The 25,740-nt window shown below is 39.3% G+C and overlaps 1 protein-coding gene across 4 annotated transcripts in view; it reads right to left on the reverse strand.

Moving 5' to 3' along the window:
• Positions 1–16,957, reverse strand: part of BCL11A (BCL11A, BAF complex component) — a 130,165-nt gene extending 113,208 nt beyond the window's left edge. For 3 of the 4 annotated variants that reach the window (XM_027653834.1, XM_027653830.1, XM_027653829.1), the window contains exons 1-2: positions 14,552–14,616; positions 12,509–12,578 (exon numbers count right to left, since the gene is read on the reverse strand). In XM_027653834.1, the coding sequence (XP_027509635.1) occupies positions 12,509–12,578; positions 14,552–14,593 (112 nt within the window). In that variant the 5' untranslated portion in view covers positions 14,594–14,616. Of the gene's footprint in view, positions 1–12,508; positions 12,579–14,551; positions 14,617–16,945 lie in introns of those variants that run through there. The other variant, XM_027653833.1, reaches the window with a different exon arrangement.
• Positions 16,958–25,740: the final 8,783 nt, after the last annotated feature.

The following is a 25,740-nucleotide window of genomic DNA, read 5'->3' on the forward strand; positions in this document are numbered from 1 at the left end:
AAACACATTGATTTTTTTTTTCTTTGGAATCAGCTGCAAAACTCCCCACAGTCCATCCTTGTTCTTATTGCAGGAGACACAAGTTGAACCTGAAAAGCAACTGGGAAGATGCCACAGCTAAAAATGCAGCTGGAGTCAGAGGGTATTTGGGTTTCTTGACACCATCTTTTGAGGCCTTCAGGTGCAGAGGAACTGTTGGTATGAGCAAGAGACAAAACTGCAGTAGGGACACAGATAATTCAACGCAGTACAGCCTTCCCACGGAACTGGGGAACGAGGACACCAACCTCAGGATGCTGCCACATGAAAAGGGGTGTTCAGGGGAGCAGAATTTAGACTCTATCCTGAGCTGAATGGTACTGAGGATCAGAAAATGCATCCATCCAAACTAAACAGGCAAATGCTCCTGGACTACACTGATTACATGTAGTCCAGGAATGGAAGAAGGAGCCAGAAGTCGCAGAACTACACTTCTAGAACCTTACAATTGGCTCATATACAACAGTGACAGGTCAGTACAACTCAACAACAATTCAGTACACAAGTACCCAAAATAGTTTCACCTTGTGATCCAAGAATGACAATATTACAGTTTGAAAATACAGGGAATAAAAGAAATTAATAAGACGATCATACTGAGCTTCTGACAGCAGTGTGGCAGCATGAAGATGCTGTACATAAATAAGATCTTTATATATAGAAAAAAATAGAAGTGAGGCTGTAATAAGCTCAGGATGCTACTCTCAAGGCTGAGTTGGAAAGAACTGAGAACAAACCCTACAGGACCAAGAGTTTCATAAGTGTTTGTATCCATCTTTCTCCCAGAATGGCTAAAAGAGACAGCAACTCAGAACCTGCTCCCCAGGAACAGCGTAATTATTGTGTGAATTGAGCAGGTACGAAGTCATACATAAGACAATCAAATCCTGAGGGACAGGTCATTAAAAAGGGCATCTTCTTTCCACTATTCCAGGGTAGAGGCCTGAGTGTGGAAAACAACAGAAGATGTATGCTGGCCAGGCATGTCAAGTAATATCAAAGTCATGATGAGTAAAGACAAGACACATGAAATGCAAGCAAAGCAACGAAAAGGAGCTGTGAACACAGACAAGAGATTGTGAAGTAAAACAGGAATGGAACTACTGACCTCATCACATTCAAGTCTCTTCATTATTATGACTCCTTCAACTTCTGAGAACTCAACAGGTAATCTTTCACTACCATAACAACCATGAAAATGTAGCTTCAGAAAATAAGTTTTCCATTACCAAGAAAATTCATCTCCACCACAGCATCACTAGACCCACACACATCAAAAGGTCAAACCAAACTGCTAAGTTATGAACAGCAATGACAGGCAAGTCATTCCAGACTGGGGAACATCTGGGAAGGCACTGAGAACAGGGAGAGACTAGTGGTAGAAAGAACAATGGATGAAAGAGAGGAACAAAGATGTGCAGCAGCCAAAACCTACCTAGTCTGAGAAGAGAACTAAAACCAGACACCACTGACAAAGATTGTTTCCTTTCTCAAATCGTGCACTCCTAAGTAGTGCTTTGAACAGATAAGTTCTTATTTACATGACTAGGGCTGCATCTTTCTCACTGAAATGGGAAATATCTTCACACACACCACAAATATCAGAGGCACACATAAATGTGGAATTTAGTGAAATTAGTGAGAAAGAATTAGCGGGAAAACCACTATAAGCCAATAAGCTCACAGTATCTATACACTCTTTCAAAATCCTCTGGAGAATAAAGTCAGGACAATGTCAGATTCATAGAGAAATATCTGATTTACCAACTGAAGAGACAGATGTTTTAAAAGTTGAGCTCACCTCATGGGTTTGTGCATTCAGATGTGCACACACATGTGATGTTACAACCTGTAGGGAAATAGGATAAGTCCTGTAAGCTTGTTTACTTTTTATCTCTGATAAATACAACAAAGGAAGTGATTCAGACTTGCCCAGAAGGCAGGGATTCTACTGAAATAATACATGTCTGTGGTTATGTCTAGGAGTCCTTCAGACAGGTACTGCTTTGTGAAAGAAATATTTAAGTAAGCTTTAAAGTACTGAATTCAGGCAGAGGTAAGAGTAGCTGTGGCTGCCTGGAGCTCAGCAGGGGCTAATTTATCCTCTTGGAAAGTAATCATCATGTAATTAATGGAAACATCAGTCTTTATTTTGGGGGGCTGGATGGTAAATTTACCACACAAGTTGCTAACTAAAATATAAGTAAGTTTTTTAAACACTTATTCTTTTTGCACCGCGATGAAAGAATGATTTATTCTATTTGCAGAAACTTTTTTTGGGGGGAAAAGGAACTAGCAGACCATGCTTATGTGACAGGTCACAAGAAGCAAGTGTCATATGCTGAGACCAGAAGGGAACTTCACCCTACAGCCTGAACTTCCAATCTCAGGTCCTGACCTCATGGCAAAAGTCCTCAGAAACCCTCCCAGGATCATTTCCTCTTCTCTGATAAAATAAAGCTGCTGCTTCTCTCTGTGGCTCTTTTGGATAGGACAAAATGAGAATCTTAAGCTGTACCAGGACAGGATTTAGGTTGGAAATCAGGAAGAATTTCTTCACAGAAAAGGTGATTAGATATCGGAATGGGCTGCCCAGGGAGGCAGAGTCACAGATCCTGGAGGTGTTTAAGGAAAGACTGGACATGGCACTCAGTCTTTTCCAACCTAATTAATCTGTGATTCTCTGCAGAGTTGTGTTCCTGCGTGTTCTGACCTGCAGCAGCTCAGCAGATGGACATGAGCTCTGTTGCAAGCAGACTACTATCAAACTAAAACCTGGGTGAGTTGCATGAGAGGTGCCCCTGCCAGTTCCTCCAAGCCTTTCTCAGGGCATCTCCACCCAACAGGCACAGTCACTTCTCATTTTCCAAGCTGACATTCACACAAAGACAGAAACACAAAGGCATCGTTTAAACTGTGCCAATCCAACACCAAACAGCCAAAATATCAACTACACGCTGCCTTTTCATCGAGACATCAATCATTTTAATTGCCTAACACAGTGGAGTTCTGGCTAGATCTGGGCTCCTGGGCACCTTGGATAAATATTTGATGATAGTGGTAGCTCTAACAGGTGAGTTTATGCTTCAGTATTTGCCTTGCTATCATGAGGGTTCCATGCCCTTCTCCCCCAGCCCACCCCAAAGCATTCCTTTCCCTTCTTTGGGTCTCACCCAACAAGATGCTTTTTCAGGGAACAGTTTTGAAGGAGCAGGAGACCAGAGGCAAAAAAAAAAATAAATGTAAAAACACACCAGCAAATGCAGTATAAATGTTTTAGTATTTATGCAAAGCCATAAAGGTATAAAGGATTTCAGGAATTAAGACATGCCCTTCACTCCAAGGATCTTCAAGGTAATGCAGACAACTTGAAGTATGTAAGAGTCAAGATAAGAGAATGGCAAGAGGACACTGCAGTGAAATCATCAAGTACTAATGTTGCTTTAGGGGCAGGGGCAAGATTGAGATGTTTAAAATCCACTCAGAACACTTTCAAGCCAAGGTATTACATGAGACAGTGTATTCCCACCTGCACTGTTTCCAAGACGTTTATCCTGGATTTTTTTTTTTAGGTACATGCACATTTCAGACTGAACTTCAACAAGCAGGAGGTTGCAATAAAGAGGCTCATAGACTTCCTACAGCGGTGCAAAACCTAGTACTGATTTCTTGGTCAGGTTGGATGGGTACCAGGGAAAGTAGGGCAAAATATTCCATTAACTTTCGCTTTCACAATTCCAGGGCTATTCATCTTTGAGAAATGTGCTAAGTTACACAAACGTATACACCTGTCCACCTAAAATGACTTGTTTTGGAGTTCACAAACCCTAATATTGGAGCTACGTACACAAATGCTACGTGGGTGACACAAGATCTTTGCAGCCACAAGGAAAAGGATCGTAGTCAAAGTGTTTACATGAATTGAATGAAGGGTCAGAGAAAAAAAAAATGGCAATTTCATTTCAAATACATTTAGGGCTTTCTCATTAGGTCATGAAACTCACAGGTATTAATCATGACAATAAATGTTCCTTGCCCCTAGGTGAGACACAGTTCTTACACAAGAGAAATGACCAATACAACTCTTTCTCTCATCAAATTACAGAAGACGAAATGAATCTTAAAACAATATCCCAGGTGGATTATGCATTTAGCTACTTAAGAGGAGACTTTATAAAGACCCCCATTTATTACTTTGAAAAGCAAAGCTAGTTGTTGCCAATAATTAAGGCACAGTCTAGTTCACACCTCACCTTAAAGCCCTTGGAGCTGAAGAGCCCGTGGATAATATCCAGCTGCCCTATTGTACCTCACACTTTGCTTTGAAAAGTTTTGAAACAAGTAAAACCAAGTAAAGTAGGTGGTGTCTTTCATCAGCACTTGATCATGATGATTTATTATAGGAAAACAACAAATGTTTTGTGTGTTGCCTTTAAAAAAAAAAAGTGATGGAACCAATTCTATAGATGTGTACTTACCTATACACTATATGTAATCTCAGTGAAACAATAAAAAAAAAAAATCACCGAAAGGCAGATGTTTAATTAGCTCTAGGCCCATGGTTTAATAGGATTTCATTCAGGCTGGGCTTCTCACGAGTATAAAGTGAAGTGTGTGATGTGTATTTGCAGGATTGAGGCTCGTGGGCTGATTGCCAGACCAACCCTGCAGCTCCGCCGGGGTTGCGTGCAGACAGAGTGTCTCACACGCTACACCCTGCACCAACAGCTCCTACACCCCTGCCAGTCCTCTGTGCCACTCACCTCCCTCTGAAGTTGCTTCCTCTGCTCCACTTAACCAACCCCGGGCATTTGAAACCACAATAATCACAATTTGCATTCCAAAAGTGTCAGGGGCTTGGTTTCTAAAGCATGAGATTAGCAGCCAGCTGAGAAAAGAGGGTATCTTTTCTACATGAACTGTACCTTTTGAAGTCTTGGTCAATGGACCCACATAGTGTTTAGGACACGTTTTCAAGCTTTCCTTCACAAAGTGAGAGCTAGAAAGCATAGAACAAAAGCTCTGATTTTCAGGAAACTCACTGAACTGATGTTTCAGTATGAAGAAAAAAATACTTCAAATCAAACAAACAGCCCCACACGTGGTTGGAAATAAGATCATGAGCAAAAGCACTACTGGTCTTTAACTCAGAGTACAGCTCTGTGCCCTTCCCACCCCTCTCAGCCTGCCTTTCTCCTCATGTTGTACCTCCCTGACCTCTTCCTTGCACCCAGAACTGGCATTTGTCAAACTCTAAGAGTTCAGCTGCCAACATGAAAGCTTTTCTGCAGGTTTAGGTTCTTGAACCTACCTATGTTGGCACGAGACAAGTTCCTGTGCCAGAGCACAGAAGGCAGAGGGAACTTGAGCAGCACCAACTAGAGAGGCTTGAACTCATCTAGGATCACAGTTACACCAAAGCCACTGGTATTCAAGTGTCCAGCAGAGTAATTATCCCCCTTGAACAATGTTTTCAGTTTCTAAAAGGTATAGGAATAAACTCCTCTTTCAGCCATGCCAGTGTAAATCAAGAGCAGAGCCTGTGACAGCAGCAATCTGTCCAGATCTACCTCAGACTAATTGACAATTGCTTTGGGCACAGTTGACAAATGCAAGCGGGACATTGCTTTAAAACCACATCTGAAGTTCCTACTGCAAGTGTTATATGAACTTCTCAGTAATTACAACACCACCTCAGTAATTACAACATAATAGTTATGTTTTAATTCAAGCCAGTCTCAATTAAGTGGCAATTCTGTGGTAACATGATTAATACCCAACAATCAAGTAAATAGTTTCTTACTAATCTGCATCCACATAGCAAAGCCATGAGCTAAGCAGTGTTGGGTGAACTCTGAGCTTTGACAGATGATTTTCAGGGCACTGAGAACTTGATCCACTTCCCCCAGAAATCTTAAATCCTTTGTTTTAAAAGCCTGACCTCAGGTAAGTGCTGTTGGCAGCCATAACCAGGTTCAGGAGGTGGCTCTTTCCTGGACAGAAAAGACCCAACATAATACCAAGAAGCTCCCAGAACAGGAGGTATCACTGGAGATATTCAGCTGAGGTTCCAAGTGGCATCAAAGATTCATAAATAGCAATAAAAAAAAGTGATGGATGTTTACAGGGCACTTCAGAGCTGGGATAATTCAGGTAAATTCCAGTTTAAGGAATTAACCTTGTATTGTGTCCAAATTACCACCGTAATCAGAAATGTGTCTCATCCTGGTCTGAAGTGTGGTAGAGCCTCACTGCACCATTAATCAGCTGCATGTTTGGGTGCTGGGTGACATAATTGATCTGCTCCATTTGCAGAGTGTTACAGGATTAAAAAGCATTATATAAATGAAGAAATTTTCACTCAAAACGAGTAGCAGTGACAGCACAGAGGGGAATGGTTGTGTGTGGTCTCCTCATTAATGTTTCCTCCCAGTTTAAAACAAGATAATACTTGAAAGAAAATTAAAAGAGGACAGAGGAGTTACAACACTGAAGGGTTCCAAACAAAAAGAAGAAATGGAAAACGGTACCGAAAGGAGTACATGAAATTAAACAGTGAACTTTTATAGACAATCTATAAGAGCAAACTATATGATGATCTACAGAATAATTAATTCTAAAGTTAATTCATATGCTTTATACAGCATTAAAATATAAAGTGGCTACTCCTGAGGGTTTTCCATTTTTGTTAACTTTTTAACTAAGGACAAAAAAAATTTTAAAGGCACATTAAAATTATCACCTATCACTAAATTACATATTATACAAATGTAAATGTGATCACACCACACTTAACTTCTTATAACAATAAACTATTCTGTTTTCTTCCCCCTGACATTTACAAAATTCATTTGGAGGAGTAGGATATACCTTACAGAGATTAGTGATAAATCATGTATTTTTAATGAATATCAATAGGAGAAACCCCAGGACATAGCCCACCATCTAATTTGATTAAACTGTGCTTAAGGCAACACCACCTCTCTGGCTGGGGAATAGCACTATAATGACTTTGTGAGCATTATTGCAGGCTGTTTTAATGATTTAATGAACTGCCTCTATATTTAGTTCAATAGCCTTAAAATGATTAGTGTTTAAGAAAAATTAGCTCACTTTGATCCGATTCTATTTGATAGTAAGTTTAAATAACCTAACCCTGCAAAACACAGTGGAAAAAAAATTCCTAGAATCACAGCCAGCTAACTGCTAGAAAACATTGTGGCAATCATTAATAACAGTTCATTTATGTTTAGCTACAGCATATGGAATGACATATTCATCCCCTAAGATGGGACACAGTAGCATGTATTAAGTTGTATTATATCATTGTCCTATGTTTTTTTTAAATGTAAAAAAAATACCAATTAAAAAAACCCATCTGTGTGCTCATGTAATGCAAAAAATTTTCCCCCTCATCGACAAGACCACTTAAGAATTTTAACTTGTGGGTCCAGAGTATGGTTCTGTGTCATTCAGAGACTGGAAAACTGTGTTGGGATTCTGGAGGCACAAGTTACACTTGATGGCATCGGTCAGCGTTGGGAAGTCATCTGAAAATGCTCCAGCCATGAATTTAAGTCACACTGTAGAGGGGGGAAACAAAACCATGCCATAATGCTAAAAAAAACCCAGTTCCAATTAAAAAAAATATAATTAAAAACCACTAAACTAAATTTATTGCTACTGTGGAGCTGAGTTTCTGAAAGATGAAGGCAGGAACAGCCACTCAGCAGGGCTGTCTTTCCCCTTCACCTGTGCAGACACAGTGCAATCCACCTGTGATCCAAACCACCCCAGTACATCACTCCTTCACACCAGACAGCCAGAAGCAAGGCCACAAATGTCCAAAGTGACCAAACACCAGGAATCCAACCTAGATGTGGAATTCCTCTCAAGAAACAGCCCCAAGGGAAATCCCAAGTCCGAGCTAAAACAAGAGACTGACGCAAGATTCCCCTCAGACCTTGTGTTATTTTTTCCCACTTTCATTTTCTAACACTGTAATCATGAACTGGTCCTTTGATTTTCAGTCTTGAGCAGTTCACCCACCACTGAAAGTGAACTCCAAACTCATGGGCAGCAGGAACCCTGCTTCCCCATCAAAGAAGTGCAAATGGATTTGTTGCCAACCAACCCACCGCAGGTTGCGGCAGCAATTCCAGCAGCTGATCTCGTCACCCCAATGAACATTTATTTTTCCATGCTCCCCTTGCAAGGGATGTGATCAGGCTAGTTGTAAGCACAGGAGTTCAATTTTGCTCAAAAGAAATTTCTTGGTATGATTGATCCATATAAACAATGTTGAGGTATATCCAGGGCCTCATATTGCTTTCCCCCCCCCTCCGTGGTTATTTCTTCGTGTCTCTCCTGCTTTCCAGCCACCCATCAGGAACAGCAGGCCAGGTTCTCCCTGATGCTGGCTTTCCAAATCATTTTATCCAGTCTCTGTGTTCCTACATTGTCTTTTCCCAGCCCTCTGATTTCTACTATTGGTCCCTTTTTGTGTTCAGTGGGTACTTTCCAACATTTCATGTAGCCTGTAGAAAAATCTGGGACCACCACTTTAATTCCAGACTCATAGGACTGGTAATAACTTTATCCCCAATAGGTTTGATTTATATCAGGATTTGTTTTTTGTTCTGCCAAGTGTCCCTCAAGCTGAGGAGAACTTTATTTTCTGTGAAATTCCAGCATTTCTAATTTTTATTAGATTCTAATCTAGAGTCTAATTTTTATTTTATTAGAATAAAATAACATTCTATGGCAGCGACATTTGGTGAAAAATTTGCTGGCTACCCACATGTTCCATTTTAATCTGAATTATTGTAAACAAATTATTGCATAGTAGATGATAGCTATTGTACACCCAAACTCATATCTTGGTAGAACACTACAATTACTTCAACTCTGCTCTGAGTTCCAACACAAAACATGTCAAATAGTTCAATAAGGCACACATTGTCCAAATGACACTCTCCCATTACTAAAACAGTGAAAAACTGAGTTAATTTTCCCTTTCTGTCAAAAAGCTCCAGTCAGACTGTTTCATGGGACTATGTCATTCTGATTTCCACTGAACTGCGTTTTCTAACAGAAAACTGTTCCATAAAAAAAAAGAAGAAAAAAAAAATCAGGCAGCTCTAATGTGCCTGAAGTGCATGCAATTAAAAAAGTTTCTAAATATAGCTTTAATCATGGCCGACCCCAATCTTCTCAGAAGTCCTTGCCCTCTAGGCCGTCCCAAAGGGATGGGAACATCCAGTAACAAGCCAAAAGTCTCATGACAGTGTATTGACCCCATTTGATATTTATCTCTAGCCATTTGTGAGAGCTTCCCAGGAGCTTAATTAAGCTCATTCATTTCCACAAATTGTGGCATCCTAGAAAATATCAGACTTCCCTTTGATAGATGAGATTCAGATGGGGAAGTCTTAGGGGAGGCAAGGTGTCTCTCAGGCTATTTGACAGAGTAGCTCAGGAACCAACTTCTCCAATCCCTCCCCTCTCTATTATGGATGTGGAATATACACAGGATTGTGCCCTGTCCAACCACAACAAAGAGCCACTTGCTACACACCCTAAAAAACTCCCCCCACACATTGTGGAGAAGCCAAATCCTTTCACTTTAGCCACAAAATCACTTCTATCCTGTCAGGTAATATTTAGGAGGAAAGACTCTTGCCTCAAGAAGCAAAGATTTGAGAAGCAAACAGGGCGAGTGATTCTACTCTGGCATTTGGGTTTGGCTTCAAGTATCACCTTGGTCTTTCCTACACTATTTTTTTATTTGTGCTACATTTGACTGCCTTTAGGGAAGTTGTTTTGAGTAACAAAGCCTAAAGCCCACCTGAAGGGACAGTAACAGCCTTCCACTCTGCAGAAGTGGAAGTATTTTCTGCAAAAGGCTGCTGCAAACATTCACTACTTATTTTACACAGAGGAGCCAAAATAATGGGCTTAATTCCTATGTATCAGGTAAAGATAAATATGTGAACAGATGAAAGCAAGAAGACTTAGTTTTTATCACAATGGTTTTTAAAGGGAAGCCAGACAAACTTCTGTCTTGAATAACAGGTAAAATTGATCCTGCCTCGGGGCAAAACAATAAGTTAGCAAATCCCTCGGAGTTGCTTCAAGTTGGGAATTTTTTTTTTTGTTTGATTGTGGGGTTTTTTAATTTAAGAAAATCCATGATAACTGCAGGCTGGGAAAAGCACCCCTTAGTACCCTGTAAACACCTTTTCTTAATATCAGACATAAGTAGAAAAAAGAAAAGTATTTCCCTAATGTAGCAAAACACTTTTTCTTTCACATCAAAACATTCAAACACAGGTTCTAAGCTTAAATTTTGTCCGCTGCATACTTTCCTCCCATAAATGTTTTCCTTTACAAAGCTTCTTCAGTCTAGCATGTGGTCTGCTGATATAACAATATTTTAATTTCTTGCATATATTTAAGCACTTCATTTACTTTGGAATTTTGGTTCCTAATTCCTACGATATTTTAATTGCTTCATTTGCCTTTAGCATTTGTACACAGATGCTGTACCAAGGAGCTGAGGCACTTGATGCAAAGGAGAAGCATTTGGTCCCCACACTGGTCCCACCAATCCCAATTTTTCCAGCTCATTTACACCTTTTTCCACTGTTTCATGCATGTTGAGCTCCAATCCCCTCCCAGCTGTGCTCCCACAGTTACACCACATCTGACCTGAAAAAACACATTTTCATCTCAGGGTTCTTCAGCTCATTCAACATCTCAAAGGGAAGCTTTTTCCCCACTTCGTATTTGGTCATTAAATGCCTGCTATGGTAAAAATACAGGTCTCTGTTTCCTCCAGGACATGGAATTGTAGGATTTCCAGTGCTTATGTTGTTCTGGGGTTACAGTGAAGTCTATTTACAAGTTGTTTCCCTGAACAGAACACCACCACAAAGGTATCATTTAATGTTTGGTGCCACTGTTGAGTCTCTTTCCCCGCAGGAGTTTAAATAAATAAAGTCATCTATATATATAATAAAGTTACCTGTAGCCAAAACAGCCTATTTTCTTTAATCTTTCTTCTTTCCAGACATAGTTTACCTGGAAAAGTGTAATGGATGTAAACCAGTCTGATTTTACACTTTGCTACACATTTGTTATTTGACTTACACAAACTCAAAGTGGCAAGATAAGACATTTCATGCAAATGAAGGTATTTGAGGAGGAAGCTACCTAAAAATAGTCATTTTTAGTGTATCTAGTGACTAAAAATAGCCACAGTCAGCAGGTATTGAACAGCTACAGATTATCTCAGCCATAAGGATCTGTTTACACAGATTCTTCTGTCCCAAGATCTAAAGGAGTATTAAAAAAAACCCCCACATAACACTTTTTTTTTTCCCAATTACTAATGTACTTCAGGACACAATGTGGGTGCAGTAGATGAAGCCACTACTGAAGAGAAAAGGGTGAGAAATAGAGTAAGAGAAGCAATTTTGCTGCTTCATCTCTTGGCCTCCCACCTACAAAACTAAATGGCTTGTGGACAGCTAATCTGAGGTCAGCAAAGCTTCCACTGTTAAGCAGTTCCAGCTGGTAGGGATTTCCCAATTCCCCACTTACAGGAGCCTATCAGATTACTCACTTAAATTCATGCAGATTTGAGAATTCAAGGTACAGATTTTAGAATAGTGACCAAAAAACCCACTGTGCCATAACACAAAAAAAAGAGAAATCTTAACTTGAGCTGTAAGTGAAATTATAACAGCAATACCTCCAGAAAACTCTGCTTCCCACATGCTGCTTTCAGGTAAGAGGTACACACAGAACTAGTCAAAAACTGAAGAAAAGTGAGAGCCAACCTTATTCTGTCAACATTGACCTATTTTGTTCAGGTCTAACAGCTCAAAAAGCTACAAATTTGGTGAAGCACGGATTGCAAAACCATAACACTCCTCAATTACTTTCCGTTGGCCAGACAGGCAAACCTGTCATTTGACAACACATCATGATCCAAGATAGTCAACTTTATCACTCAGGGGTCATGAGAAAATGGCCACAGGTACAGCTTGCTAACCTTCACTAGGTAATTTTTCACAGTTATCATCCCAAAAAGCGTAAAAGCACAAAAGATATGTTATCTCTGAGCTCCGTTTATTGTAACATGGGTGAGATTCCCTATAAAACCACTTACTCAGTCACTGTTGTGTGTTCTCCAACACAGAAAGTCAAACCAGTAAAACATCTCCTTGACAGTGTGTCAGGAACAAGATGACACCTCTCCTTTCAGAGACCAACACATTATTTATCATTCTGCTCTGATTTACCTTTTCTTGCCACCCAGCACTGCCTCCAAAAAACCCCTTCACTGTTTGGTTTCTTAATATAACACTTGCACTAATATTTGAAGACAAAGCTAAGCCAAGAGTTCCAGAACTTGGTCTGCATTTTGCCAAATGCCAAGAACCCTTTGGAGTTTTGCTCTTACCTGCAAGTAGATGCTTGATCATGAAATTTTGGCTTCTGTTCGTGTTCTTGTGAAATCGGGTGAGCAGTTTCTGTGGGGGAGTTTGAAGAACAGATCAGCTTAACTTCTCAATTCTCCTAATAAAATTTTTTCTTAATTAAAATTTTGCACTACATCTGCTGCAGGGACAAGCTCAAAGTTGAGTTTAAGAGCTGCCTGGCTTTTCCTCCAGAGGATATTTGATTCCCCCCACTTTTAAATGAAAACAAAGTCTACAGAAGTATAGTTTCAAATGAAGTACATCCAGCAGCCCATGTGGAAACTCACAGCCAAATTGACATGCAAATCTTGGCAGTTTTGATGCCAAATTTGAACCTTGTACATAATCAAGTTCAAATTCAGTATTGAAACCTCTCATGCTGGTTCTTACTTAAGCTGAAGTCCATTACACTGCTGAGGAAAGTTTTCCCTCATACTGTCCAAAGAAAGGTTAAGACAAGTAAGAGCCAGGCATCTGAAGCTTCTGCTGGAACCTTAAAATTACCACAAGCTGAAAAGAGCCCAAAAGAAAGCCTGAAAGAGCCCCATTGCTGGCTCAAGTTAAAACAGGAAAATGTTAGCAGTGATGTGTATCCAGCTTCCTCTAAAACTGGACAGACACAGACTTCATTAACATTAAAGGAATTACACTTGTGTCCCTCACCTGGATTAGCCAGAGCATGGTGTTAACATAACACAGGAACAAATGTCATCCTGACAACTTCCCTAAGAAATCAGTTGAAGGACCAGGCAGGTGCAACACTGAGTTCTCACAAACCCATTTGGTTAAACATGAGCTGGGCCCCTCACTGAACCATTTGACTGGGTCAGGCTGGTGCAGTAGCATGTCCTCAGATCACTTATTTCATGGCCAAGTTGGTTCCTGTCCCTGTGTTTCTGCAACACCTGATTGCTCTTATATCCTTCCTAGTGCTGTGAAGTTTTAGATACTTTTCAGTTTCACCAGGTTTTGGTTGGGATTTTGTTTGTTTTTTCTTCCCCATATCTTTAAGCAATGTTTGGAATGACATAGATCTTTTGTTGTGTAATGAAAGTCTTACCAAAATAACTTTGATTTCTTGAGTTTATCATTGTTAGCAGAGCTCCAGGATTTACAGCTCACTCCATGTTATTCCACAAATGATTATTCTTGGTTGTTTGTATGGTCCTTTACCCTCCCACCTTATGGCCTGTCCAATATCTCCCTACAGTCACAGTAAGCTCCTTCCCTCTTCCTCTGCATTTTGAAATCAGGTCTGACTTCCAACAGACAAGTTTGAGAATTTTGTTTGAGAATACTTTCCTTTATTCTCACACAGACATTTTTGGCGTAGTCTATAAGTAATTCATTGCCTGATTTCTACTTCATGGAAGATGAACATAACTCATAGTCAGTTTTTTAGCCTTTTTTCCCCCAAGTTTTACAGTTAAGTATCTTACACTCCTTCCCACCTACACAAACATACCACTAAACAAATTCTGTATAAAACCACATTTCTACTACAGCATTTTGTCTTCCAACAGACCACTAATAATAGATTCCTAATAAAAAATATTAGTAATAATTTACCACCTATCTTTGGAGACCTGCAAACTTGCTCAAAATATGCATTTGGGTATTATCTATCCTAAAACAGAATGGCAACCTGTCTTTTTAAATCCTGCTGCAGGACCCTAAGGAGCTCCACTTAGTGCAAAGTAGCACAAAATAGGAGGAAAGGGAAGAGTTACACACACACACACACACCCTGCCTCAGTCAGCAATCCTAAAAATGGTCACAGTACATGTAGGGAAGAATATGTTTGCAGGCAGAATCCAATAAATGTGTAGTCAGTCACCTAACTAAGGAGCAGACTGACCATTTTGGTTCTGTTTTCTCTCCATCTTTTAACCTTTTTTTTTTTAATCCTTTTGCCATTGTTTTGCATAGTGGATTAATTGCAATTCTTTCACCTCTCCATGTTTTATTTTTAAGTTGACAATGAGCACAGGTTATATCTAGTATCTTTCTTCCTTATACTTACAACTGCTTTTCTGTAGTCCTTTCTTCTATTCCTTCCTTTCATTTCAACTTAATCTTTTCCAAATATTCAGTCTCTGTAAGGATATGTCTACATTAGCAGGTTTAAGCATAACAAACTCGAGTATTTGATGCAAATAGTTAACTCCAAATTAACCTCCCACCCTGGTTAAGTAGAGATATGAGGAGCTGGGAAGCAAGTGGTTGAGGCCAATACTTTCCTTCCATTACCATGGGAAAACTGTCAGTGTAAACCCTGCCTATTCCTCTGCAGCTTAGTGATTGCTTATAACTTTTGAGTGAGTATCTGGTAGTGCCTTGCTCCTGCTTTCCTCAAGTATAAATGACCAAGGGAGGTGATAGGTAATGAAGATAGATCATGGATATTGTTTGTTTGAAAACTAAAATATTTTATGGCCCTCTCTACATCTGCTCTGAAGCTTTAAAAGATCTGACCCCTGAACCTGCTTGTTGTGCTGGTGTGTTCTAATTATACCTTCAAGATGAGAAACGTCTTTATCCCAACCCAACTGCACTTAAATTAGATGTTGCACTGTAAAAAAACCAATCCTGGTTGAAAAAGCAGCATCTTTTCAAAACATGGTAACTAAAATATTCTATAATGTTAGGGCAGAAGAAACTTTTTATTTGCATTAGCTAGATAAAAACTGAATTACAAAGAAAATGATTCTTTAGGCAAGAGAACACAATATATAGCTTCAGATGTGATTTTTTTTTTAAATCCAGGTCATAAGTTTGCTTTCCCCGAGTTGATCCAGAATATTAATAGTAAAGCATATTAATTACCATGTATAGGAAGCCTTTACCTAATAATAAGTACCATAACACTGGAGCAAATATAGGTATTAGAAATACCTGAGAGCAGAGTAAGATTTTATTATAAACAGAAGTTATCAGCACTAGTTTGAATGTGTTTGTTAACAGGTTTAAATCTATAAGTGCTCAGGTAAACTCAGAAGTGAACACCTTTGTTGACATCTCTTAACACAGAAGCTTAAAACCAACATCATTTTCTATTTGCACAGTCAGAGCTGGATTTGCTCTTGTTTCCATGAGAAAGGGCTACACAAGACATCAGGAATTTCTCCAGGCACATCCAGACTGGCTGTACATAAGGATTTGCCCTTTCAAGAGATTTTTATGATAATACACAGCTTGTTCAGCAATTACTTGGCAACTCCAGATATGCCCAAAGTACAAAAAAGCTCAAAATGCAAAATCAGTCGCAGCAAATCCTTATGTAGACTGGTAGGACTGTCACATTTGTATTTTCACAGATATAAAGAACTGTTCTATGAGATTTAACTGACAATGGGAGGGGATATATATATATTTTTATACACAGATACAGTACGTGCAACTGTGCAATGGGCATTTTCATCAATTAATAAAAGCTTTGGGTAAACCTTAGGTGAGCTAGATAAAACCTCTGTCCACAAAGCAAGAGATTAAATTAGTCTGCAAATCACTTCTGATATTTAATATTCCATCTGTTATATTTGCTTTGGCTGAAGACTGTCAGCTTGAGCAATTCCTGCTCTACCTAAATGACAGGTCTAACTATAGACTTATTTTATGACTTATTTTTCATTTGTCTGAAAAAGCAAGAATGCCCCCTTTTGACTATTCCATATATTTCCCCTATGAGGCCAGGAGAGGGAGTAGTAGCCTGTATTTTTCCCCAGGAAAAATCAACCCTCTGGATGGCAAGTATTACATTCAGTTCCCTACAGACAACGGGTGAATCCTTTGTTCATTATTCTTTTTAAAAGATTATGGAGAGGTTTTGTTTTTTTTTTGGTTCAGGGGGCAGCAGAAAAAATGTTCTTTGGGAGGAGAACATCTGCCACAATAAATTTTTAGACAAGAGGTGCACACTTTGTAAAAATTAAAACTCATATTAATGGATGGAAAGCTATACAGGTGTCTGCACAAACTCTGTGCTTGTTTGCCCCTGCTGAAGGCACAACTCAAATCCAGATCACCTGCCATCTGTAACTGCACATGCTGGCCAAAACATGATATTAAGGTCAATCAAAAATAGACTCTGTTACTCTTCTGCCTCTAGACATACAAAGTCTAATACAAAAACCAAATACATATTTCTCTAGATTCCCACCCAAACCTCAAGGCTTTTGTACTGGTGCTGATGGAAAGTTCGGATGCACTTTCACTGCAGTGAAACCTGAAACACACCTTGAAATTCTTTCAAGATTCTTCCAAGATTCTGAAAAACTCACCACCTGATCTTAAGCAATTTAAATTGCAGAGTTAGGAAGCTCCTCTGAGCTCTCTAGACAGCAGTGACTGACGTCTCTTCTGAAAGGTGACTCAGAGAAGGAAGAAAAAACAACATAAAAAGACAAATAAAACTTACTTGTGTATTTTCCAGCTCTTCCAGAGGGCTGTTATCTCAGCCTGAAAAATAAAAAGGGAAGAAACCCACAAATGAAATCATAGAATGTATCAAGTAAGGTATTTCCAAAAGAGACAACATGGTAAAAGGCACCAGGTAGATAGCAGTTCATGGTTTTTCTCACCCACATCTCGGGCAGCAGAAGCAGAAGAGTTGCACAGAGGCTGAGTGTGCCCTGACCTCAGGGACTGTCTGAGGGACTGACAGGCTTAAAGAGATAAATATTATGTGAGCAAGTCACCTGCAGAGAGCAGTGCCAGCCTCAATCTCTCACTGAGAGTTAGCACTGACTTAAGTCCTGGTTTATGAATCTTAGTCCATATCATGGGTTCTGTTTCTCAGCTGAGAGGCACATCCTTGCACCTGGAAGCTGGAAAACAGAGATGAGTACACTCTTCAACCTACATAATAACTAAATATTAACTGAAAGTGTAGTCTGTTTCCCTGAAAGACAAAGGTGCTTAATTGCATTGGTATTTAATTAACAATACACAACAGTGATGACAATGGCAAAATATCTCGTTCATCTGAAAAAAGCACAAGTGTTGAGCCAGCAGCACAAAATGACAATTGGAATTACAGCCTGGGGAGAAATCTCAGATCAAACCTGGGAGAAAACCTTTAACCTGTCCAAATAAAGAAGTTAAGAAAATGAAAACAAAGTTAATTTACAGCTGTAAAAGCAAGAATACGATAAAGTTCTGCTGTATACTCCTGAAAAAAATAGAAGTCTTTAATGAGAGAAAGAAAGATTCTTTCTGCATCAGTGAAAAATAGTTTGAGTGACTTCAAATTTCAGGTTTTGCACCATTGGACAAGTTCCCTCTAACAGCACTGAGTTCCTGGGTTTAAAGTGCTTATTGGGGTCACCATGGCTTGTGAAAATATGATATTTGGATTATAAAAGACCTGCATGGGTATTTAGCCACATATCTCCTCTTAATGCTAAATCATCTTAAATAAGAGAATCATTGTGTGTCTAACTACCCATGCAGCTCCTTGAAAAATGTTAAGAGACTGCATTCACATTCTAATCTTCCCTCTTCGATGAGCCTTCTCTCCACTGTTTCAGCATTCTCAAGTAGTATTGCTGCAAACTGAATTTTCATACGTTGGATTAGTGGCATTCACCCCTGGCAGAGGCCTTACCCACTTAAAAATTTCAGTCTTCACAGAGGTTCTGGAGGTGGTTGCAATTAAACTGTGCAAGTTTGATGACGTGTGCAGATTTTCTCCAGCTCATAGTTTTTCAGAGACAAGGTCTATACAATCAGCAACATGAAGAACAGGAAACCAACTGTTTGAATATACTGTTTAGGAACAGTCACTCTGAATACCTTGTCGTGCTTTATCACTCATTATTTACTTTAGGGTGATAGGACTTAGCTCACAGTGATATTTTTAAACCCTGTTTTGCTGCCTAAATTCCTTTACAAACATTCCAAAGTGTGTTACCTACAAGAGGGAATGTTCCAAAATAAACAAAGATCCCCTTACATGAAAACCCAAAAGCACCTTCAAAAAAGTCTCTTATTTTTCCTTTCCATTTGACAAAAGCTAAAGGAGAAGCAACAAGTTTTCTATCAGAATTGGAAGAACTAGTTTGGGTTCAAGATGTACCACTTCCACCTGAACTTGACTCCATACCAAATCCTGTTCAAATTTAAGTAGTGCTCACTCTTTCAGGGACTTTCACCAGACGCTTATCTTTAAATCATAGATTTAAAGTAGTCTTTCACCTTCCTTCCATTATACAGGTTTTTATTTGGCTCCATAGCACTCAGTCAGTATTGTTTCCACTCCTGTTCAGTGTTACCACAAGTTTTGTTTTCTTCTTTAAGTGCAAAAGAAGTACACTTGGGTTTGATTCTGATTTCCTAAAAGAGGGCTGTGATCAGAGATAATAATCACTCACTGCAGAAATTTAACTTACATTGCTCCAGCCTTTTTTTCCCCACCTCCAAGGACATTCACCACTACATTCCTCTGACCACCGTTTTCATTATTAAGCAGCTTAGTGAGGATATTACTCTGATTTAGAGAATGTTTTACTGGAAGCAAGTTCCAAAGAGCCTCTTTCCTACTACATTCAGTGTGTTAAGCATTCACTATCAGCTCTGGGATTTACTGAGAACTCAGCAAAGTCTGTTCTCATTCTCCATCAAAGATTAGAAAATTTAGGTGTTTCTACAGTTACAAAGAACAAGTTTCTGGAAAGCCCTTTATGAAGGGTGAACTCTGCTTCGCTGAAATTAGATTCTCCTCATTGTTATTTTAAAAATTCTCAAGATCACCCAGCCAGTATTAAAGGGATTCCACTAGTGACTGTGCAACCAGCTTTTTCCATGCTCTGGTCCTCTCCCAGGAAGCTGGAGGCTTTTATCTGTTGCCAACTAAGAAATATCCACTAGACTGAAAATCTACTGTATACTTTTTGGAAAGCTGCAGGGCTGAAGGTAAAGGCTCAAGAGCACTGAGGTTTCTTTTCTAATCTTTTTCAAGTTCTGCACTCTTGGATGCTGCTAATTACAGTATGAAACTAGCAATATGAAAACCTCTTTACTCTCAGTCTTCATAGTTGAAGGTAATTAATACTTTTATCTTCCTACGTGCTTCATTGATGGGCTACATGAAAGGATAAATGAAATGAATTCACATGTAGTTTAAAGAAGGGGAAAAAAAAATAATCAATCTATAAAGTTACAGTCCTAGGACAGAGGTATAGCAGTCTAGGCACGTTAGTGAAAAATACAGATGATTTCTACATGAGTAAAAATAAATACCAAGATGCTGAGCTGCAGGATAACAGTTATCACCTTAGACCCAGCCTTTAGGAGAGACCTCAACTCAGAATTTACGTTCTACCTCATACTATTACGTGATAACAAAATTTGCACAGCCTAGTTATGAATCAAATATTTGGCAACTAGGTTCTTCCACAGCCATGACTAATGAGAGGTGGAGAACACACACACCACGTAAACACCTTAATGCCTCCATCATGTTATTTATGCCTCAAAAAATTAATTTTACTTCCTGGTCGTTGCCTCAAGAAACTGTGGGCACTGAAAGAAATCCTAAAGCAACAGCAGACAATTCATAGATACAGTTGTGCTCATGTTGGTGCCACACTGAGGACAATTCTCACGCAGCGGGATCACTGTGGTTTTGTTGCCAGAAGCTCTCAGAGCTTCAGAGCTGAGCTCTTCCCTAACTGTGCTCCTCAGGTAGGGGACCTGGAAGACACATGGCATAGCCAAGAGGGGCACATGGAAAAGAAACCAGGTTAGAGCTCGTGGAGAGTCACAGCAGAGTCCACTTCACACAGTGTGAAACGTGTGGCAGGATCACACGCCCACTAGAAATCCCTGCAGGAGCCTAAAGTTTATACAGGAATCAATAATTTCAAGAGCCTCACACTGAAGAGGGACAAATAGAGTGTTTCAATCACCAAAATCTAACTCAAGTGTTAAGATGATGATTCCAGCAAGCTCAGTTTAACAGAAACCCATTGCTTCCTGGAATTACAGCAACCAGTTGTGTTAATCCAGACAGAGCATATTCAGTTTTATTACTCAAATGCGTCACACAACAGTCCACAGAAATACAAGGATTTTCTGGTCATCCCTCAGGAGGGAGGAACGAGTAGTTTAACAAAAAGGATACTTGCACAGATGTGCAAAGTATCAAATTCACAAACACACGAAGCCACAGTTATTCCCTCCACTTCCCAACAGCTGGGACTGAACGTTCCCCTCCATTTCCAAATTTTTTTTGTTTTCACGGCCACGTCGATGTGACCAAAATCATTTATCAAGACGTGTATGGTTTTAGCTGGGTAACTTTAATTCTTAGCTTTACTTTGCTGAATCACCTGTGCAAACAACCAGCACTCTGCAAAGACTAAAGTACGAATCTGAACTCATGCTTCTCCCTGGCTTCACACTATGGTAAAATATTCCCAAAGTCTGGCAGATGAGAAGAGCATAATTAAGAGCAACCTTGCATAAGGTAGCATTGTTTCTTAAATCTCTGGAATAATTAAATACTCCTGTACAAAATAGCAAAGAACACCTAGAGACTTTGAAGGGTGAACTGAGCCAGAAAGCAGTTACTATATCTAGTTATCATCAATTAAATAAGAGCTCCTCGGGGAAAACAGGGTGCTTTAAAGATGGAAAACTTATCTGGCAACAAATTCCTAGTGAATCAATCTCCAATAATCCCCGAAAACAAGAACCCAGTACCATCTGAAATCTTCACAATCTTCCCTGTGAACACAAGCCCTTTATTACACTGCTGCAAACAGCAAGCAAAAAATAATAATTTCACTTTAGTCTGGTAGTTAATAGAAAAAGGATCAAATATATATTATTTAAGAAAAACCAGGTGGATGGAAGTACAATAAAGACAGAAATGTGACTGTTGGATAACCAATAAGAATTTGTCTTATATAGAGCTCATATAGTCTGTGGGCTTATTTGCACAACTGCCATTTTCTTCTTTTCTTACAGCTTAAAGAAAACCTTAAACAGGAGAGAGTTGTATTTATACCACCTAGAAACCCTTTGTATTTTAGTAGATTTGATGCACCCAAGATCGAACCCTGTATACAGGAGCTCAAAAATATTTCAGTTTTTCTCCTGCCCACTGGAATATCCATCCCAGGTGCTGCATTCCTGATGGCAGCCCTTGAACTGCCTTATTTACAAGCAGTTTTCGTGAACATCACACACATCTTTTCCACTGTTCACTTGTTTGTCTCTTGCTTTCTGTTCTCTCACCCAATTTTTACCTGTAGCTGAGAGAATACACAACAGATGTGTTAAAAAATTTAATGTGAATGGAAGCACTTGCATATTTGTATGAAATATTGATTTTGTCCTATATGTTTGTTTGCCAATTTTTCAGCCCATTACTTGTCGCTCTCTCCTTTGCTTCATCTCTTTTTTTTTCCACCCCCTTAATTTTTGGTTTTTTAAAGACTTAATTATGAGAAAATCAGCATCATTTCCATGCTTCCCTTGCGCCTACCAATTCCCTGATGAGACAACTCTTCAAACAAAAAAGAACAATTACCTGTGGTTTACTTCATCAACTTCAAAGAAGCCCTGTGAACAATGCACCAGACTGGATACAAGTGCCAAAATCACAAAACCCTCTTAAAGAAGTTGAGCTCTAGTTATCTCTGTTGCTCCTCTTTTCCTGTTCCTCTCCAACCACTGTAAATTATACTTTTCCTTCAGAAGAATATGGCAGCACCTTTGGTTCAGTTTAAGTATTTTTTCCCCCCCTCAAAATTTGGAGGTATAAGTGCAGCAGAAAAGCCAAACCAGTATTTATGTTACACTATTTTTTCTAAGCTCTTATCCCTTCATCATTCTGTAATATGGTTCAAGTAATCCCCGTGAGTTGCCCCTTCATAATTACCCAGGAAAAAGCACCACAAATACACCTAATATTAATGGGAAGCCCAAAACAGAAGTAAGTTCACAGAGAAAATCAATAGTTTGTCTTCACCCTCCATTTTCTCCCTCCTCATTTCACTATAAATAATATGGGAAGCACACACCGTGGGAAAATCGGTCCTGGGAACAATTATCAAAAGGATCAGTAAAATTTGCATTTTACACAGGAGTAGAATGATTTATTAATTGCTTTCTGTTAGTTTTGTTTCCCTTCAAACAGTGGGCAATTTCAAGAACTGGTGGAAACGAAGCACACCTACACAACCTCCCCAAAACCTTGGCAGCTGAAGAGGTGAAACTCTGCCTCTTCAAGCACAGGATAAAGATGGTCAGTTGGAGTTCCTTGCTAGGGGCTCAAGTTCACAATCAAATTCACTCTTTTTTCGACAGGATTTGAACCTAACACTATCACATAAAAAGGCAAGGAAAAATAAAAACTTCAACTAGGTTTTACTCCAAGGTTAACGGATACGAAAATTTCTCCCTGTTCACACACAGAATTGAGGTGTTTCAGTAATTACCAGTATCCACTCCCCTCTTTAAAGTTTCCCTGCAAGCTGCAATCAGAATTATATACGATCTCTGCATGAAACTAATGGATTCATGCCAAGGAAGACTCCTCAACATGATGAGAGACAGTGCATCAGAGGTATTAGCATCAGGCTTTAATGCTCAGAAACAGGCTCACAGCCACGTTCCAACTATAATGGAACTAGAAAACCCATGTCACACACCATCAGCTGCCCAAGGACTTGGGTCCCCATTGTAGAAGAAAAATCCAAATATTAAACAGGTTTGTTCTCTTCCTCTGTCAAGAAAAAAAATATATGTGTGTATTCTCTAAGTAAAGCTATTCATAAAGTAATTTATCTGTAGAAATCTCCGTTCAGATCAGAGAAAATGGTTTTTCAACAATAACAAGTTACACCTCTTCAGTACCCCTGTAAAATAAATATTACCTGTAAAATGAAGGTAGTATTGCAAGAAAAAAAAAAAGCTACAAGGGGTATACCCCAGTAAATTTGGACAATATCTTCCTGGTGACTATTTCTGACCCAAGAGACTTTCTGAACCAACGCCTACTACATAAGATTTTTCTTTTCTTTTTCAGGTGTAGCCAGCAGAGATCACTGTTCTTGTTCTAGAAAAATAATCTTAAATTACAAGTGCACTTTCCACTCCACTTTCCTCCCCCGGGGGAAACACATTAAAGGTAAGCTGCAACAGCAAAGAATTTCATGCACATAATACCTTTTTTGGAGGGTAGAGTTCAAATCAAATCTATACAGAACCAATCTATTTAGGCTGCCTATGGGAGATTCAAATACTTCACCACCCAAAGTTTCTCCTTATAGTGAAACCTAGGATTTCCTATGCCACCTGCTTATCCAAATGTTAGCAGACCCTGCTTATGTTAAACTGTCAAGCATCACAGGTCTTGTCTTCACTTCCCATTAAATGAGTATCCCAAACGTGCTGTCCCCACATCTGATGCACGCTGGTGGAATCAGAGGTCAGAGAAGATTGTTGTAGGGGCAAAAAAATGAGCCAAGAGGAAAGACGGACGATGGATTTGGACATGGGTGCAAGAAATACACAGCTTTGGAAATAGTTGGAAAAGCAAAAGATCCTCGACACCCTCTGCTGTCTCACTGTTTCCCAGATGTTTGTTGCTGTACCCCACCCTCAGATGGCAGAACAGCAGAGTCCTGTGGATGACCCAGCTCAGGCAATCAAAGTAGAACACAACCAGAAATAATACTGCCAAGCGATTAGAAGAGAACTGGTTGTAAATTTAAACACCATTTTGATTCATTAATCTCCAGCAGCTAAAGACAAACCCAAAGCAAAATTAACACGATTGTAAACGAAGCACTCCTGTCCCGTGGCTATTTCTCTCTTGCTGAGAGAGAACGAGCGGATCAAAGGCAGACACTTCAGTGAGATTAGTGCTGCTTCAGCGAGCTCACAGTTAGTTCCCATTAACTAACCTGTTCTAGGAGCTGGTAACACCATCATTAATCTCGGCTTCAATTGAAGGGAAATAAGGGAGTGACCGTCCATCTCCTGGTGTCACTGCACCTGCCCTACAAGCCTGTGCAAGTCCATGTCGAGCCTTTCGTTGCTGGACAGGTGAAGAGCTCCAACTTTTTTCGTGCTAAGCGTTCAAGACTCCCCTGGGAAAGCAAAGCAGAGGTATTGTTTTGCTGGCGAGTTGAAATCCTGCCAAGTGACTGCAGTTAAGGCAGGAATCCACTGGAATGGGCCATATGAGGAGCTAATGGCCATTAGGAGCAAGTCAGCCTAGGAAGACCCAGTGTAACAGCACGGACCCAAAGGGATGCCCTCCAAAGAAAAAGCTTGGTTTTCACCCTGGCTTAAAACATAAATGCTTTATGCATTTACATTTAACAGCAGCTTGTAAGGTTACCAACATCTGTAGAACTACAGCCCTTGAGTAAATTGATAAAGTTCAAAAATATAGAGAAAACCAAACCCACAAGCTACTTGTTTAAAACCACCCATCTGAAATCCGTCTTCAGTAACCCCACCTTCTGTTGTTCAGTGTTATCTCTCAACACAGATCTTCCACACAACGTGATAGATTGGTGAATCTTGAGAACATTTATTACAAAATGCAGCTTTCCAGAATTGAATTCCATATTCTTAGCTGATATTCACAGTCTAAATGTATATATATATATATACACATGAATTATTGCTGACAAAAATCTCTCTAGTGAAATATAGTACATTACATAGATAAGATCCTCTGCATAAATACAAAGCTGGAATAAACTGTTTTTCTGATAAGTTTCTGTGATGTGGATAATATTTTAATATCACACCTCTCAAGTCAGGTTTCTTATGTTGAAGCAGAAGGGTTCAGTTCCAATAGATGGTATGTAACTTTTCAGGTATATTCCTCAAATTCCTCCAAAGCCGCCTTCAAAAAATCTGTTTTAAAGTTCCACTCTTCTTTAATCATTAAAATGTTATAATTTAACCATGAAGTGTTAAAACATTTAAATGTGATAAGATCTGTGAAGCACTTTTCCAAATAAAAGAGTATAAATATATTTCTGGACAAATCTGCCTTTTTTTAATGGGTTGCATCATATAGTTTATCTGCAAAAACACTATAAAATGAAGAAAATATTAAAATATCATAACTTTTCCTCCCCCAGTCTCTTCTTTGCTAAGCTGAAGAAGCCAAGTGACACAGGCATCCCAGAAATTTTTGACTGTGGGAATATTAATGTGCATCTGTCTACGGAGAAGAATTGG

Source organism: Corapipo altera, unplaced genomic scaffold, assembly GCF_003945725.1.
Source record: "Corapipo altera isolate COAL_440 unplaced genomic scaffold, ASM394572v1 70, whole genome shotgun sequence".
NCBI lineage: Eukaryota > Metazoa > Chordata > Aves > Passeriformes > Pipridae > Corapipo > Corapipo altera.